At 41.1% G+C, this 19,074-nt stretch overlaps 1 protein-coding gene across 1 annotated transcript in view; it reads right to left on the bottom strand.

Moving 5' to 3' along the window:
* Positions 1 to 19,074, bottom strand: part of MAP2K4 (mitogen-activated protein kinase kinase 4) — a 103,294-nt gene that overhangs the window by 33,324 nt on the left and 50,896 nt on the right. The window contains 1 exon segment of the mRNA XM_036836023.1: positions 12,613 to 12,787. Coding sequence (XP_036691918.1) covers positions 12,613 to 12,787 — 175 coding nt within the window.

Below are 19,074 nucleotides of genomic sequence, written 5' to 3'. Positions count from 1 at the left end.
TTGCTTCCCTAAACTGGTTATATGGTTTTCTAAATTTACAATAAACCTCAGTAGTTATCATCAATAACTGACTCTTGGGGACCAATTTCTAAAAACACTGCTGTTGCTACAGAAAGGATACATGTTACTTTGTGAACTGGAGACCTAACTGAAGTCCCAGCATCTAATTGATTTAATAGGATTATTACTAACCATACTGGAGAGAGAGTTCCTGGCACAGCTGTAATCTTTGAGATCTTCAGCATGGTAGGAAAATCTGTCCATCTGTAAAATATTCTTTAATGCCACTGCTAGCACGAAAGAGAACATGGGGGTGCTGCTGGATGGCCTACTGCTCTAACGATGTCTGTCACCACCTCCTCACGCTTTCTGAACATCTCGTCCAAGTGATGGGCATTGGAGGACTAGCTGCTGGTACTGCATCTCAATTGTTTAAAACTGAGCAAGTACAGCTAGCTCTTAAATACTAAAGTTTTAGGGTCGTATTGCAACATTTATTATATGTGAGGAATTAATAAACTAAGCTAATTCAAAAGGCCTGAAAGACTCAAAGAGGAGATAAACTATAAGCATACATCTCCTACAATAGCAGTAGCTTCAAATTAATGATTTTAATTCAGTAATTCAATAAGTAATTCAAGTTGGAAAACACAAATAATTGATGATTCAAATGACAAAATACTTAGTAATAAAAGTCACTACCAGGAAAGTTTTTCTAATTGAACATCAAAGTAATGTGTATGGAAAAAATTTCTACTATTTGAAATAAGTAAGGCTCAGATTCTCTAACGAAGGGAGCATAATCGCTAAAAATGGAACACATCGCTGAGAACAAACTTCCCTTCCCCTTACAAAGCTGTCCTTAATGAGGGTACTGGAAAATGCAAATGCAAAGGTGAAGCCAATTACACTACTTGAAATTCTCTTGTAATTTAAATGTTCAGAAATCAAATGTGTTGATAAATGCCTTGAATTACAGGAAATTTTCATTTATTGATACCATAAATTTAAAGTTAGATAAGGCTAATGTTTATTTGGGCTTAGTAAACCCTTTTCTTTTTTCTATTTAAGAAAATAGAAAATATTTAAGAAAATCATCTCAAGAACCTTAAGTTTTAAAGAAAAGTTTCACTTTCACCCAAATATCATTAAAATTACTCTTGTTTCTTCATTATGGGGCTATTGAGCTTTTACTTGTCACTGTTTTATTAACCTAGCTTAAGTTATCACATTCTCTCAGGACAAACTAAACTACTTTTTGAAAATCAAGCTACATAGCATTTCCAATAATGAAGTATTTTCAAATTATTACAATTTTACTTTATTTGGAACATAATGTAGAGAAAACACTTTCAAAGCAAAACAAGAATTACTACCCTACTTATATAAGCAGGTTGCTACAGTGAAGAAATTTATATACCTGAAGCTAAAAAAATATTTTTAAAATTGTTGTCCAAATCTGTATACAAAGCTGTTTTATACTCTAATAAAGTTTTAAAAGCAGGTAAATGCCAATAAAAACTGCATGTAGCTACAGATCAGCAACACCAAAATGACTCTCATTTAAATACACTTAGTAGAGGCAAAGGAAAAAAAAGATAAATTCCTAGTTCCCTGGTTGTATGACTATTAGCGTCATACGTGGTTCTTATCTAATTAAAAAAAAAATTCCAAAGAGCTTCACTTTTCTAAAGCAGCCAATCCAACTAGTGCCATTGGCGGAAGCAGCCACAAATTCAGTTACTAGAACTCTGTAAGGATTAAGCTACAGTTATAGAAAGTTAAGAAGTTCCATAGGACAAGCTAAAAAATTTAAGTTAGAAATTGCCCTCTTGCCCTCTCCAACCTCATGCACAGAACCCGGCAATGCCCACTTTGAGAACAGTCCCAGTCATACAGAAATACCAGGAAGTGGTTGAAAGTTTGCTTTCCTTCTTCCTGTACAATGTGGCATCTTCAAGTCACTGGTAAATTTAAATGTTGACAGCTTATACCTGGCCTCATCTGGAATGCCTCAATTTTTAACAACTTGAATTTAAAGTATAAATACTCCTTTACTGATATGAACAGCTATTTAAACATGGCACAGTTCTAGATGTCCTCTAATTTTTCACTGGGATTTCACACACACTATTCTCCCGCCTTATCTCCAAACCCTGCCAACCCGACCTCTCACGTAATTTGCTGGTACTCATCAAGGATGAATAGTTAGGGACAAAACTAACACCAGTAAGTATGAAGGACTTTCAAGTTGATTAAGACACATTACTAGGATGGAAAGGGACTGGGGGAACTATTAAAACTAAATTCAGTGAAGGACTGGGGTGGAAAGGGCAGAGAGAAAGAAACCAAGAGGATGGGTGAAAACAGGCAGTACACACTCTCAAGGAAACTGATTTCACCCCTTCTTACTGAGATACTATGACCGCGTTAGTGTCGCTTTCTCGTTTCTCTTCCTTTCCTAAATTTATTTTCAGAGGTCAGGAGTGACGTGGAGAAGGGATAAAGGGAAAGAGTATGATGATGACTCACTCGCTATTATGGGGTAAGGCCAGGATGGCTCAACTGTGGCAAAGAGTAAATGAAAAAAGGCCCACAGGGTAGGTCCTCAGAAGCGGGTCTCCAAGGAGCATTTTGCCTGGGCGCTAAATGAACACCTAGCTGATTCCGGTAGTGTCCTTGCCACCCACTCTGATTCAGAGGTAACCCACATCTCCGTGTCAGAGTTCTCAGAGCTAGCTCAGTTGCTAGAGAAGCCAGGCACACACCAAAGCACTGGGGCCCGCCCTGAAAGGACCCCAGTCTGTGTCTGCCTGTGTCCTATGCAAGAACTCTGAACTCTCACCAAAATCCCAGAGTTGTTCTACCTGCCAACTCAAGCTATAAGGAAAGGTCAGGCCAATGACCAGCTCTATCTGCTGGATAATGTGTGTGTGGAGAAGGCCCTCTGGGTAACCTGATCCCATTCATGTTTAGAGAAGGAGAAAATAGGTCATCACAGACTCGAAAGACTCAGGGTAAAGAAGACTGATAAGTCATACATGTTCTTGATCAAAAACAGTAGTTCCACAATGTGTACGACAGATGTTTCTAGGATCTGGGCGTTCCAGGCAAAAAAGATACACGTCACCTGCAAACATATCAGGAATCAAAAACCGAGGAGTCCAGGAACTGACTTCAGAAAGACTTGAAAATAGCAACACAGTCAAATAAACTTACAAAATGTCTATCAATTCTAACTGATACTCCATCTGTGTTTTTGTTTTGAAATGGAGAAAATACATGGGGAAAGAGATGTGGGGAACAGAATAAATGGGAAAAGTAATGTGAAAGGGCATGACCACTAGTCCTGGCAGGTACAGTCTCTAAACTCTAAACTCTCACATGACACATTCTTGCCGGGTCTTGGAAGGGCTCAGCTGAGGCTCCAGAGGACAGTGTAACAAGGTGCCCGTGTTCATCTGTGGCTGCTTAGAGTAAGTTAGGAATAAGGTATGAGTATTCAAAAGTGAATGAGGGGTGAGTTCCCCGATCAGAAATTTGGACACGGACACAACGAAACTCAGCAAGGTGATGTATTCAACAACTATAGAGGAAATCAGTGTATGGCTTTAAAGATTATTCTAGGCATTGACTAAAACAATTTAACACGGAATAAAGTGATGCAAGCTATTAGTATTTGGGCCATTAGGCAAAGTGCTACTTTCAATTTACCGCCAACCGAAATCAGAGCACCAGAAGGTCTTTACCCTTCGGCAAAGCCGTGTGGGATCCGCTATCACCTGCAGGTAGCTCGAACTCAGCTCTCAGTGGCTGTGGCTCATCCCTCGAGCTTAGCGCCTCTCACCATCTAAGGTGACCAACAGTATTTATATTCTCTACTCAAGTAATTGCCAAATATCTCGCCAAAATGGGATGAAAGCTTGCTCAATCACTCACAGGACAAGAATGAGATCAAATGCTCCCTGTGTCGATCAGATGCCCCATAATATGGGGCAATCAACTGTGGATTTCTTAATAAGCCACGTGATCTAGCCAATCGAATGAGAGCCTAAGACACTGGACTGAGTAGACACTGATAAATATCACCCGTGCAGGAATCCTAGAGCTGGTACCTGGGCAAACACAGCACATGGGATCTCGAGTGGACTCCTCTCCACAGAAAATAAAGAGGGATGGAATGAAGGTTCGACAGCATTTCATTTAAAATCAAACGATGAAGAGAACAAGGATTTCTTAATTGATATAATTGTAATAAACGTATTTTGAAAGTACCCCGTTCCTAGGATCCACAAGCACCAGTACTGCCCTGCCAGAAGTGCAGCCTTGTTCACTAAGCAGTCCCTGCCCTTTGGTCAGGGACTCCTCCTAAGGTTAACATGTGAGAGAATAAAACACAAAGGGGAATCCGCTGCCAGTCAGTGGACAACCTCAGATCAACCTAAGTCAGGGAGGTAGGGGATAGGAGAGCAAGGGTCGCACTCAGATCCCCAAGGGTCCCCTTGGATTCTTACAAACCTTCGATCCTTACAACAAATGTGCTGCTTTCCCAGCAGAAATGTCCAGAATTCAGTTCTAATACAAAGTTGGAAAACCCCAGAAACCACTGCTGCACATCAGTGAGCTATCACTTTCCTCTGAGCTGCAGGAAATCCTAGGCATTCTTATTTTCCTAATTTCTAAACAAAGATTCTATATCCCACAGATGCAGCAAGACACTTAACCTTAGCTGCTAAAGAGTCTTCTAAACCCATCACATAAGAAAATGTCCACGATATCTTAGAATACTATCACTAATAAGGTCAAAGCAGATGGCAACATTAGCCAAAACAAACAGTAAAAAAAAAAAAAAAAAAAAAAAGGCAAAGTATTTGGAGTGCTGATCACAGATGCAAAACTGTTTTTCACGTCAAAGAGTAACAAATTGTGTGTCTGTTAAATCAATTGTTTTAAATTATGAAAACACATGTTTTTACAAAGGAAGAAAGAAAGGATACTAATTCTTAATTGCAAAACCATCTGAGTCTTTAGAATCAATTTAATGAACTCTCGATTGTATCTCAGTCAAATTAATTAATTAATAGTAGGACCTCCCCTTCTTCTCACTGAGGATACTGAGGCCCAATTAATTCCTTCTACATATCTTGTGCTGTGCATCATCAGAGAACGTGCGAGGTCACTTCCAACAACATACGTGATATCACATCGTGGGAAGACCTGCCCTGAGGACAAAGTTAGTAGGACAAGCTTGATTACGTCTTGACAAGGGTGGTATCATCTTCCGCTTTACTCATGACATCATCCACATGTAAAGAGTACCATGTTAACCTCAGCACTGAAATATTTAAGGGCCTAAAGATCACAACTTCGGTACCCATGACAACACAGTGAGATAAGAGAGAAATTTGATATACAAATCATTACAGGGGCCTGGCTATAACATAACAAAGAACGACAGAAAATGTGCCGGAGGTATTGTTCAAATATTGTTCTGGAGGATCCTCATTTAGAGTGAGGTGTGTTAAGACGGGTTTTTCTCCAAATAACTGCATAAGCTGGGATACAGTCCTATGTCACAGTTCAGTCAGGTCAGTCAAGTGAAGGTAGAGGGTTTCAGAAACTAGGTGTCCAGGATGTTCAGAAACAAAAATGGTTGATTAAAGTTCACCGAGAGCAACCATTTACAAACTGTCCACGTGGATCCCAGAGGTTCCTCAGCACTCGTACCCCAAGGGCTTCCGATGTGGGTGGGCACCTCCTATCCATCACATCAACCAGAACAGCACTGATTTTGTCTACTTTATTTATTGGGGTCTACATACAATTCTATGAACAGAAAGAATCCACTAGGAGCAACAGCAAAAGAAACACACGCAGACTAGGAGTTCCAATCCCCACTACACCAGGGACGGGGGGCAGGCCTGCCACATCCTTGGGATCTGTCCACTCCTGGAAGGGCACCACTTACGCTTTTCATTGCGATGCCACAACATTCAAGCAACATTAGCAACATAAAATAATATGGGCAATCAACTGTGGATTTCTTAATAAGCCACGTGATCTAGCCAATCGAATGAGAGCCTAAGACACTGGACTCCAGTCTCAATTCAAAACAAGATAGCCATGACTTCTGCATCCCACAAGTGACCTGGATAATCAAATGCTAGCGCTGTGGACCTTTGAAACTCAACAAAACTGCCTAACAAAGTTCTCTATACCATCAGAAAGAAGCTTTTCCAATTAGGGCCACGCCTGTCAAGTCTCATTCCACTGCCCTCAGAACACTGGGCAAGACCAACGCTTGAGACTCAAATGACCCTCCTCCAACAGCGCTCACAGTCCCCACGCCAGCTATTCAGCACTGAACTTCCGACAGAAACGGCGAGGTCCCCACTGCGCAGCTGCCTCCCGACCCTCGCAGCCCCACCTGCATAGGAGGCCCACCCAGTGAGCAGGGGAAAGCCCCACGCTGCTCTGCTCGGGGAGGGCTGGGCTGTGGGTGCTGATACTCTCGGGCGGAGGGCTCTGGTCCTTCCCACCAGGCAGTGGGGTAACCTGGGTCTCAGCTCAAGCACACTGACGTCAAGACCCAAATACCAAGGAGAGGCAAGAATGCAGGAATCGAGATCGGGCTAGCAGCCCAGGATCAGGAAAAGTTAAACCAGCGCAGCAGGAGAGTTGGAAGAGTAGAGGAAGAGCACTGAGGGTGGAAGGAGTAACACATGTCAGGCAGATGGCCAAGAAAGGGAAACACCTGAAACCCTTAAATATGAGGTCACAAACTGCAAAGAGCCGACTGCTTTCCTGATTAACTCAGGGAACTTCTCAATTAGAAGACTCAAAGCTCATCATAGTGACCAGCAGTGACAACCTTCACACCTTCCTACCCCATCTAGAGGCCCAGCATCAGCTCCACTCTCCAGTGAGATGAGACCTTTACTCCCACGTTCACCCTCCAAATAACAGTTCCACTGCCTTCTGTCTTTAGCAACAGCAATTTCATTCCTTTCTATTCCCTCCCATTTTCATTCTTTCCTACTCTCCCCTGTTTTTCTCTCATGGCCTACAAACAAGAACTGGGCACGATCCTTCAAGAAGTCAATCCGGACCTAATTAACAACCGGGGGGCGGCAGTCCAGGCCTGCAGGAGGTCACTCCTCCCTCTGGTAGCAATCTGCCTTTGCCGTCCCACTCAATTCCAGCCATGGGCCTGAACCGTGGCACTGCAGCTACTCTTCCTAACTCTTTACTCCTGTGTCCCTGGATTGTTCTGAGTGGATTCTGACCATCTGTGGACTAACTCTGCGGGGGGTTTCTCCCAGATTCGAATTTCTCTAACCCTAGCCCGGAAACCTAATCCTGACTGCTTCTTCAAACACTTGGTCTGAATTCTGGGCTCTTCCCAGAATTGGTTGCAATAACCAGCCCTGCCAGAGAGCTAAGCAGAGCTCAGCTAAGCCCTACTTCACCTTAGAGGATGGTGACCGTGCGCGTCTAATCTTTGCATTCAGTGGTTATTCCACCATTGTGCAAAATGGGGCGTGAAATAAATGTTATTTGCAGACGATACTGATCCAAGCCTGAAGTACCAGCTGGCGTCAAAGGACGTCCCTCCTGAGCTTTAAAAGACCCTGCGGCAATGATGGCTTTGCCCTCAGCAGTCCCGTGACTCAGTCGCTCAGGCAGAGTTAGACAAAATAGTACAAGACAAACTACTCACAGAAGAGTAAAACCGGCTTACCCAAGCGTGTGCAATTAAAAATGAAGGATTCAAATTTCCCACATCCTAGGTCTAACACAGAACCTCCCTGGCAGCTTGGGGAACTGTGCTCAGGCCAAAGGTCAAGAAACTATCGTAAGTATAACTCTTACATATATTGTGTGTTATGTTGCTGAATCTGATTTATGATATCATAACTGATTTTTAGATTAATTATCTCTTGGAGATAATTATTTCCTGTAACTAGGAGCTCATTTTTTCAAACATTTCTTATATGTGGCAAAATAAATTTGGGGAAGGGCTCCCTCAAAACTAATAATGAGGAATAAATGATAATTTTTAAAAATCAGGTTAATACCACAGTTCACTTTGGTACAGATACCGCAAGTAAATCTTAGGATAATTTCCAGGATAAGCTTAATGTCTGATAAAGAAATCCTTCTACGAAACAGGATAGAAAGCCCAGAGATAAACCCATGCACATATGGTCACCTTATCTCTGATAAAAGAGGCAAGAATATACAACGGAGAAAAGACAGCCTCTTCAATAAGTGGTGCTGGGAAAACTGGACAGCTACACGTAAAAGAATGAAATTAGAACACTTCCTAACACCACATACAGAAATAAACTCAAAATGGATTAAAGACGTAAATGTAAAGCCAGACACTATAAAACTCTTCGAGGAAAACAGGCAGAACACTCTATGACATAAATCACAGCAAGATCCTTTTTGACCCACCTCCTAGAGAAATGGAAATAAAAATAAAAAGTAAACAAATGGGACCTAAATGAAACTTAAAAGCTTTTGCACAGCAAAGCAAACCATAAACAAGACGAAAAGACAACCCTCAGAATGGGAGAAAATATTTGCAGACAAAGCAACTGACAAGGGATCAATCTCCAAAATATACAAGCAGCTCACACTCAATATCAAAAAAACAAACAACCCAGCCCAAAAATGGGTGGAAGATCTAAATAGACATTTCTCCAAAGAAGATATACAGATTGCCAACAAACACATGAAAGGATGCCTAACATCACTAATCATTAGAGCAATGCAAATCAAAACCACAATGAGGTATCACCTCACACTGGTCAGAATGGCCATCATCAAAAAATCTACAAACAAGGGACTTCCCTGGTGGCACAATGGTTAAGAATCCGCCTGCCAATGCAGGAGACACGAGTTCGAGCACTGGCCCAGGAAGATCCCACATGCTGCAGAGCAACTGAGCCCGTGCGCCACAACTACTGAGCCTGCGCTCTAGAGCCCACGAGCCACAACTACTGAGGCTGTGTGCCACAACTACTGAAGCCCACGTACCTAGAGCCCGTGCTCCGCAACAAGAGAAGCCACCGCAGTGAGAGGCCCGTGCACCACAATGGAGAGTAAACGCCGCTCACCGCAACTAGAGAAAGCCCGTGTGCAGCAACAAAGACCCAACACAACCAAAAATAAATATAAAATAATAAATTTATTTAAAAGAAATCTATAAACAATAAATGCTGGAGAGGGTGTGGAGAAAAGGGAACCCTCTTGCACTGTTGGTGGGAATGTAAATTGATACACCCACTATGGAGAACAGTATGGAGGTTCCTTAAAAAACTAAAAATAGAACTACCATACGACCCAGCAATCCCACTACTGGGCATATATCCTGAGAAAACCATAATTCAAAAAGAGTCATGTACCACAGTGTTCACTGCAGCACTGTTTACAACAGCCAGGACATGGAAGCAACCTAAGTGTCCATCGACAGATGAATGGATAAAGAAGACGTGGCACATATATACAATGGAGTATTACTCAGCCATAAAAAGAAACGAAATTGAGTTATTTGTAGTGAGGTGGATGGACCTAGAGTCTGTCATACAGAGTGAAGTAAGTCAGAAAGAGAAAAACAAATACCGTATGCTAACACATATATATGGAATCTAAAAAAAAAAAATTAGTTCTGAAGAACCTAGGGGCAGGACAGGAATAAAGACACAGACGTAGAGAATGGATTTGAGGACACAGGGAGGGGGAAGGGTAAGCTGGGACAAAGTGAGAGAGTAGCACTGACATGTATACACTACCAGATGTAAAATAGATAGCTAGTGGGAAGCAGCTGCACAGCACAGGGAGATCAGCTCGGTGCTGTGTGACCACCTAGAGGGGTGGGATAGGGAGGGAGGGTGGGAGGGAGACGCAAGAGGGAGGAGATATGGGGATATGTGTATATGTATAGCTGATTCACTTTGTTATAAAGCAGAAAGTAACACAACATTGTAAAGCAATTATACTCCAATAAAGATGTTAAAAAAAAAAAGAAATCCTTCTGTATTAAGTGCATAATAAGACACTTAGTATACAGCTACCTCTAGTGAGTTTCTCATTTCACCAACACCAAGGAATATTTACAGGAGTGTGAACCACTGTCTCACAGTTCCTTTAAATCTCCCCAGTCCTTATCTCAGAGATAAACCCAGTGCATGCTCAGGAATAGAGCCATCTACGTGTAAAATGTCAGATCTAACTCCTCAATCGTACAATGCCTCTGTGTATCTGCACTCCTCAGTCTGGTCTGTGTGCCTAAGTGAAGAGTGAATAAACTCTCGGTATGATGAAGGGCTAAGTTTTTTCAAAGAGACCAACAATAATACGTTTTAAATTTGTAGTAGATGGCATATACTAGTCATCAAATTGGTATCCAATTTTAATATATATTAATGCACAAACACTCTTCCAGTATTATACGAACTCATGAAATCCAATCCTTACACCCCATCAATATGTTGACTGGAATGTCAGATTACCAAGTTCAGTGAGAGTGTGGCCATATCTCATGTTTTCCTTTTTCATTTTAAATTGCCCTCCCACCACTCCCATGCTAAACTATCATGCTTGCTCAAGAATTCAAGGTGACAAAGATAGACAGCATCACCTGATGAGTACAGACATGACAGTTATCAGTCTGCGGGTCCCATCACCACCTGAGGAGTACTTCTTAAGAACTGGGGTTTTTAATAGCATTCCAACAGGGGATCTCAAAATAAGGTCAGATTACAAATGGCAGACAACAATTTCCTGTTTTCACTCTTAAATTCTTTCAAAATTTGACTAAGCATTATACAGTTGAAATGTTAGCAAATTAAGAAAAACTTTAACATCCAAATGAAGGAACTTCTTTATTTACCTTTAAAACCTATTAACCATGATTAAAGTCTATCCAGATTACCAAAACAGCTCATGATGCTGATCAACATAGTAAAGCACACATAGCACAGACTGAAAAAAGCAGGACATACTTATTTAAAAAGTACCTTCCCTGGTATCTGGGAGAAAAGTTTAGGACTTTAGTTATATAGGATAGCTTTCCCTTAAGCCCCAGCCAAGTAAAAGTGAGCGTCATGCACAGACAGTACATAAGGGCAATGCAACACTCATGCAGAAAAGTCTAAATAAAATGACTTTCTTTCCACTCACACTACAGCTCACAACATAAAAAGAATTTTACATTCCAAGAAAAACAACATTTTATTTCAACAGGTAATCCAAAGCAGAGGTCTTAGCCTGGGCATCTTTAGAGGTCTGTGGTTATATGCAAAATTTTGTGTATTATGCATCTTCCCAAGAAAAAAGCCTACAGCTGTCACCACATTGTAAAAGAAATACGACCAAAAACAGGTTAGGAACCCATAGAGAGAATCCTAAGGTTTCTCCCCACCATTAATTTTTCATAAGTTTTATATAACCCAGCAAAGAGAAATGCTCAACAGTGAAGGAGGCTAAAACAGATAACATTTTGCTCACAATAAACTTCAACACAGGCAGCATTTTATATTAATGTGACACAAATCCACTCCCAAAAGTCAAGTAGGAAACAGGTCACTCCTCTCATCAAGCCATTTTGATAAACTCTCAAAACAGGGAGGGGACTAACAGGAAGATGATTAGCTTAGACTGTCGGCAAACCCATTCTCAGTTCTTGCAAACTGGGAAAGTATTTGTTCCCATAAAAATTTTAAGTTCGATGAGAGTGTGGCCATATCTCATTTTTTCCTTTTAAACTGCCCCCCTCCCCCCATCGCTGACTTTCCTGAAATATCTTACACAGAGCAAATATTCGTTAAACATCTGAACAAACACATGAACAAGTTACAATGACGTGGGCCCTCTGGGAGTCAGACGGAAACCATGAGTTCCTCACAGGTACCAACATAAGCCTGCCAGGTACAGTCTAGCGGCCAATCTCCACTTCTGGCCATTCTTGATGTTTTTGCTTTAAATGAACATATTCAGTGGCACGACACTCACAGTAATGACAGACTGGGACAGCAGTATCACGAAGTGTGCGTTTCAGTACAACCTTGGAGCCAGGGCACAGGGCGGTACTGAGCGGAGGTGAAAGGAACAGAGAGAAGCCGAGCCGGTCAGGACCGAGTAAGGTTGAGGTTAGTGGCAACAGCATGTGCGTGGTTTCCGGGAAACCGTCAGCGAGCCTGCTGTTAGCCCTAGCCCCGCACCCTGCCCAACCCAGTGCGCCGCCTCTTCGTCCAGCTCTGGCGCGGCGCGGCGCGGCACTGCCCGGCCCCCAGGGTGCGGCCGCCCCACCGGAACTCACCTTGGCAGCCAGCGGGAGGGCCTGAAGTTTAAAACACGTTAAAGAATCATGCCGCAAGTGCAGGGGACATGCACATCTCGCGACTCATGTTTCCCGAGAGGCAGGAAACATGCCACCGGTAGGACAACCTCTATACAAAACACCCTCAAAAGAATTCGGAGAAACCATTTTAGGAACACCCATATTTACCACACCAGTAAGGACAGAGCAGTAGTAGTACTACTGCACCAAGAAATTGCACCGAGTGGACTAAAGTACCATAAGTAATCATGGGTGTCACCTACTTTCACTGCCATTATCTGCCCACTCGGTTTGTGGACCATTTTGTTGACAGAACCATAAGCTCCTCGTCCAATTTCTCCAAGGTCTTTCAAGTCCTCTGCAGTGAAATCCCAGTGCTGCTCAGGGGAGATCTTCAGTTTTCCTGACGATTCAATGCTGTGTGTTCTCAGTCTCTCTCTGTTAAAATATTGGGAAGCAATTTTTCCACATTTTAAATAGGTTTTGACTTTTTTTCTTTTAGCTAGCACTGATTAATGCGTGGGAAAATTTGTTTTCTCATCAGTTACTAAAACAGTCTGCGCTCTGGGTTTCTGGGGATTTTTTCTGTTCGTTTGTGTCATCTTGGTTTTTTACACACTGAGTTAATTAAGAAAGGCCTAAATTTAGGCAGTCAATAAACTTAGCTTTTATGGGATTCATAAAACCAAATTTCCATTTACTGAAGAAACTAATACTGCAGACCAGTTTCATTTCCAAATATGAGATCTTTTCCGAACTTTGCAAAACTGCATTATCAAATGCAGAATCCCAGGTGCTACGAACCTCACTTCCAAAAAGTCCTTACCCTACCTTACCCAACATTAATCATTCCAGGTCCTCAATCCTTAATACAGCTGTTCACAAACTCTGCTGCTCATCAGAATCATCTGTGGAGATTTATTAAATCCCAATGCCCAGGTATCATCATATAGCTATTGTATCAGAATATGTGGGGATAGGGGTCAAAAAACAGTATATTTAAAGATACCCAGATGATTCTAGCGAAGTTTGGGAATGAGCACCTTAGGATACTGCCCTATTCATGTTAAAGCCATGCTGAGGTGGGAGAACAGTTAAACAACTAGCCAGCTGGCTCTAAGAGGAAAACTACCATGTGCTATTCAAAATTGAGCCTCTCAGCCCTTGATCAACAGATAGAGCAATGGGGTGAAAAAAGAATGATTTATGGACAGAAGCGCTCACTTGTTACAGATTTTCTTTAAATAAAAAAATCATCTCCAAAATGCCAGCACGGAGATCAAAGTATTAACTTCTAACCATACTTTGTAGAAAAGCAAATCCAATGAAAAATGTAAAATCAATCTCGTTTGTGTCTGTCTCTCTCTCACACACATACCAATGTGTAGGGATGAACTGTATCAAACCAGAGAGTGCAACAGACATAAAGAAAAAGATTCCATTGAATATCATCTACCTTTCTTCAATTTCATATTAAATGATCAGAATCTCTTTTAAAATCTGATCTAATGATACAAGCAAGAACATGATTGGTTATCTATTTCTTCTTCCAAAATTTAGGAAATGTTTTCTCAGATTAGTAGAACTGTTTTTTGTAGTTACTTTTAAGGTTCTCATATATTTAGAATTTTAAAATCACTCCCTCAGAATAATCATTTACACTAGTATTGATATTAATAATAACCAAGAGTCAAGGTTAGAGTTAAAAAGTTACTACACTTTCTCTAAATAACAACTTAGTGAACCAGCATTCCAAATGCCAGATTCTCAAATCATCACTTTAATAAGTCATAACACCAGCTTTCATTCATACAAGTTCTTTACAGTTTACAAAATACTTTCACCAATATTATATATACCCTAGCATCTAGAGTCAAAGGAAGCCCAGAAAGCAGTGGCCTAAGTGACCATTCAGGTATGGAGGTGAAGCTTGAACTGGCTAAGATGGAAATCAGATCTAGGCAAGCAGATGAAGCCCAGTTGACTAATTTTCTCAGTAATCTTCTTCATGAAGTAGACAGGTTAAGCCAGGAAATATTCTAACATAAAGAAGTTCCATGAATAATGACTATTGTTCTATGATCACTGGCAAGAAAACACCATCTTTATGGCTCAATTTAATCATTGGTGAAATATACAGCACTAGCCTACTGCTGAGGGTAGTGGCAGACAGGCTCTAAGGTGTTGCCCATGACCTCCACTTTCCTGGCACCCACATCTTTGCATAAGCTCCTCTGTTTGAATATGGATGGGACCTGCGACTTGCTTCTAGCCAACAGAATATGGCAAAGGCTATCGGCACTCATGATTACATTGTGTCATATAACATTTGTTGCTAGCATTCCTGAGAAATGAAATGAAATGAATATTTCATTACTACATAAAGCCAGAGAAAAACAAGTTATAATATTGTCTATCACACTGAAGATCAAATTTTAGAATTATGAAATATCTCTGCTAATAGTTTAGCTTACTGTAGGCCTGCTGCATGGTTTCTGGATAAGATTCTTTTTTCTTTTTGAAAGTGAACAGATTGACAGACAAGGGATGTGAGTTATCTTCTTAGGCTAACGAAAATGTTCAAAAATTGAGTAAGGTGACAGATGTACAACTCTGAATATACTAAAAGCAGTAGGATTATACAGTTTAAATGGGTGAGCTGTATGGTGTATAAATGATATCTCAATACAGTTGCAAAAGAAAAAGATGAACAGGAGAATGTGATTACTACCCAGAGTTCCATTTTCTCACTTAGACAGGAAAAGAGTTGTGAGAACCACGGAAAAACATGCTACGGTTATGCCATCACCAAGGCATGTTCATAGCGTCTTCATTCATACTGGACTGGCGATCTTTCCAATCAAACTGAGTCAATTTTACAGCTACTGTTATAAGAGTTAGTCCAACCATGATTGCTTCCAAAGAAGAACTGTACGTAGATAAAGCACTGTAGTGACCAGATTTGGAAGCCTGACCTGAACCTTTACCATGAAACTCTAGCAGTCAATCACTGAGGCAACTGTACCAAGTGGCCAAAACCCTAGTTATAGTTCTTTAACTTTAAGCAAATCTATCAAACAAGATTTAAGTGTTACTTCTACTAGACAGTATCAGAAATTCCCAGTCACTTCATTATTAATTTCTTACCTGGAAATTAGTCTGACTCAACTCCACAAACCTGTAAGTCATCCTCAATGCCTTTGCCTATCAGTAAACAAGTTATTTACTCTTATATTCCTTCTAAAATAGGTTAAGTGCTCTACATGGGCAATACTTAACCAGGACACCCCTCCAATGTTTTTGTTGGGTCCACTCAAGAAACAAGCAAAGGACTGAGGTTCCAAATCTCAAATTAACCCAACTCTCAGAAAGGAATACAATCCCAGCCCCCTATCTAGCCCTCTACATAGGAAAGTCCAGTAGAAAAAAGTCCATAGAAAAATCAGTCATATTCTCCTCTGGCTTTAGAGGTCTTTAATATGAAAACAAGTTTTAGTAGTCTTTGTTGTATTAGGACTTGTAATTAGATTATCAAATGATACACATTCCAGGTAAAAAATCAGCTACACACTTACATTTTTTTAATGCCTTACAGATCACAAATCTGAATTAAACGTGCAATGTATCTCTTGAATACAGCATTTCAAACAGTATATATTTTTGGATAGATATTAACAGCACCAGGGAAGCTGTTTAGATATAGACTGATGTTACCATTAATATATTTTCTCCTATATAAAGGTTAGTAGAATTTTAGTGGTAATAATAGACTCTGGTGAAATCTACAGACACCAACACAAAGGATTAAAACGTAAAAAAAAAAATCAATCAACCTTATCAATTTGAATCAAATTTGGAAAATCAATTCATGGACATACCATACCTTACCAACAGATACTCAACAGCTACTATAAACAGATTGGGTATATGTCCCATGTGGTCAGTATCTTCATGTTCCTTTTCAAAAGACAATATTCCCTGGCTTTATAAAAAGATGCCATATGAATGACTGGAAAATATCAAAGATTTCAGGGCTTACCTCTCCCAGTTGTCTAAGGGAACACTTATTCCTCCCATGCCTCACTGTTCCATGCAGAGGGATCTGGTCTCTCACCTGAGGCCTTACTGACTGATCAGTGAATATAGAGAAGAAACTAAACACACTCAGTTCAATTCCTCTCTTTCAGAGCTAACCCTACAGGGAGGGTACACATGCTCTGGCAATGTCTCTCTCGTGCCTTATATCGGGCTGCCACTCACAGGGTGGGTAAGTCTACGTATTCAAGGGCAGGGGGAGTTAGCACCATAAGTTTGTTTTCTATGTCTGTGAGTCTATTTCCATTTTGTATATAGATTCATTTGTATTATTTTTTAGATTCCACATATATGATATATAGTATTTGTCTTTCTCTGACTTACTTCACTAGGTATAATATTCTCTAGATCCATCCATGTTGCTGCAAATAGCAATAGTTCATTCTTTGTCATGGCTGAGTAATATTCCATATATATATATATCATCTTCTTAAACCAGCTGTCTGTTGATGGGCACTTGGGTTGGTTCCATGTCTTGGCTATTGCAAATAGTGCTGCTATGAACCTTGGGGTGCATGTATCTTTTCAAATTAGAGGGTTTTTTTCCCAGATATATACCCAGGAGTGGGACTGCTGGATCATATGGTAGCTTTATTTTTAGTTTTTTAAGGACCCTCCATACTGTTCTCCACAGCGGCTGCACCAATTTACATTCCCACCAATAGTCCTATAGGCAAGTTTCCTTTTTCTCCACACCCTCTCCAGCATTTATTATTTGTAGACTTTTTGATGATGGCCATTCTGACAGCTGTGAGGTGATACCTCATTGTGGTTTTGATTTGCATTTCTCTAATAATTAGGGATATTGAGCATCTTTTCAAGTGTCTGTTGGCCATCTGTATGTCTCAGTACTTTCTCTGATAATTGATCTTCTGGATAGAAAGGAGCAACTTGTCCGTTTACTATTTAATACTGAATCATCACTACTATTTATTTATTTATTTATTTAATTTATTTATTTATGGCTGTGTTGGGTCTTCGTTTCTGTGTGAGGGCCTTCCCTAGTTGTGGCAAGCGGGGGCCACTCTTCATCGCGGTGCGCGGGCCTCTCACTATCGCGGCCCCTCTTGTTGCGGAGCACAGGCTCCAGACGCGCAGGCTCAGTAATTGCGGCCCACGGGCCCAGTTGCTCCGCGGCATGTGGGATCTTCCCAGACCAGGGCCCGAACCTGCGTCCCCTGCATTGGCAGGCAGACTCTCAACCACTGCGCCACCAGGGAAGCCCATCACTTCTGTATTTTAATTACCATCCCTTCATTGGCCCAGACTAATCTATGAATTTCTGAAATCCTACCGATTCCAAAACAACTAAAGAACTGTGACATAATGTTCCAGAACGTAATCAGACTGGGCACTGAGAAAAGCTGTATTTCTATCTCATGTGTCTGATAAAGCTGCCTGGGGCTTGGTACATAGGTGGTGGGTGGGCTTGTTTTTTAAAGAAACAGAACGGCACGGCCAAGGTTACCTGGGAGAGCTCTAGCCCCAGCCCCACCATCTACTAAACACAGGGTTCTGCTGTGCAAATTCAGCAGCAGGACAAGTTCCTGAGCCTCTTTTTCCAAGCAGACTGCCCAATCCTAAATCCCTCTTACAGCTACACAGGTAGAAGAGAAATTTAAAAAGAAAAATCAATCATAATCCGGAGAAAAGTACTACTCACAATTCAGTATAGATCCTTTGCATTTTTCTGTACTACGTGGATAGGTCACCGAATGACCTGTTGCACCTACTGCTTTACAGACCTCACTGAGTGCATCGCTGACGTATCAGCCATCACCGGGTCCACGTGGTTGCATAACGCTGCCTGGAGAGCCTGCGCTGACCGAGCAGCAGCAGCCGCGAGAGCCTGTGCCCGGCCCAGAGCGCCCTTTCCCTCAGGCCAACCTGAAAGGTGATTAGGGTTAGATCACTCACTCTTAAGTGGCATTTTGATGTATTACTCTTGGAGTTGAATGTTCTGAGCTATCTGGTAAACACTGTTTCTTTGGTTAACCTCCTGAGATAACACCCCCTTAGCCAGAGCCCTCCTAGACGGGTGTTTGTGTTGCTGTCGCTGCTTCTGCTAAAAAGTTCTTTTTCTATTAACATACCTATCAACCCTTCGTCCTGTATTGCAAGTATTTCTCCAGGGTGTTGTTTACCTTCCGACTGTATTTATGCATTTATATATGTAAAAAATGTGGTACTTTGTATGTTTTCAAATCAGTTATTCCCATCACATTCTTTTCTTTTGCTGTCATGCAGTACCATTTAAGTTCCACATGCAATATGGATTTCATTCTACCACTGCATTTTCAGTTTCCTAGCAATGTCTTTTTTTCTCATCTATCACCCTTTTCAGTAATTCTGTTGCCTATTTATCCAAATTTGTTCTCTCCTCAGTATTTTCCAGTCCTTTTTTATGAATGTCATGATTTCATCTACTTTATTACAAATGCTAATCATTCTTGTAAAAAACGATTTGGAATGCTGCAAAATATCATATTCAGAGATGCTCCTTCTCAAAGCACTGAAGATATTATTCCCTAATTCCCTAATTCCCCTCCTGTCTCACGATGAGTGTCTGTGGCACTTGTGCTTGGGCTATTATGGAGCATCGGGAGACAGACTGATACTCACACCTGGAA

The sequence above is a fragment of the Balaenoptera musculus genome, chromosome 20 (assembly GCF_009873245.2).
Source record: "Balaenoptera musculus isolate JJ_BM4_2016_0621 chromosome 20, mBalMus1.pri.v3, whole genome shotgun sequence".
NCBI lineage: Eukaryota > Metazoa > Chordata > Mammalia > Artiodactyla > Balaenopteridae > Balaenoptera > Balaenoptera musculus.
Note: the sequence above shows the minus strand (reverse complement) of the source record. Positions and strands in the feature narration are given on the sequence as shown.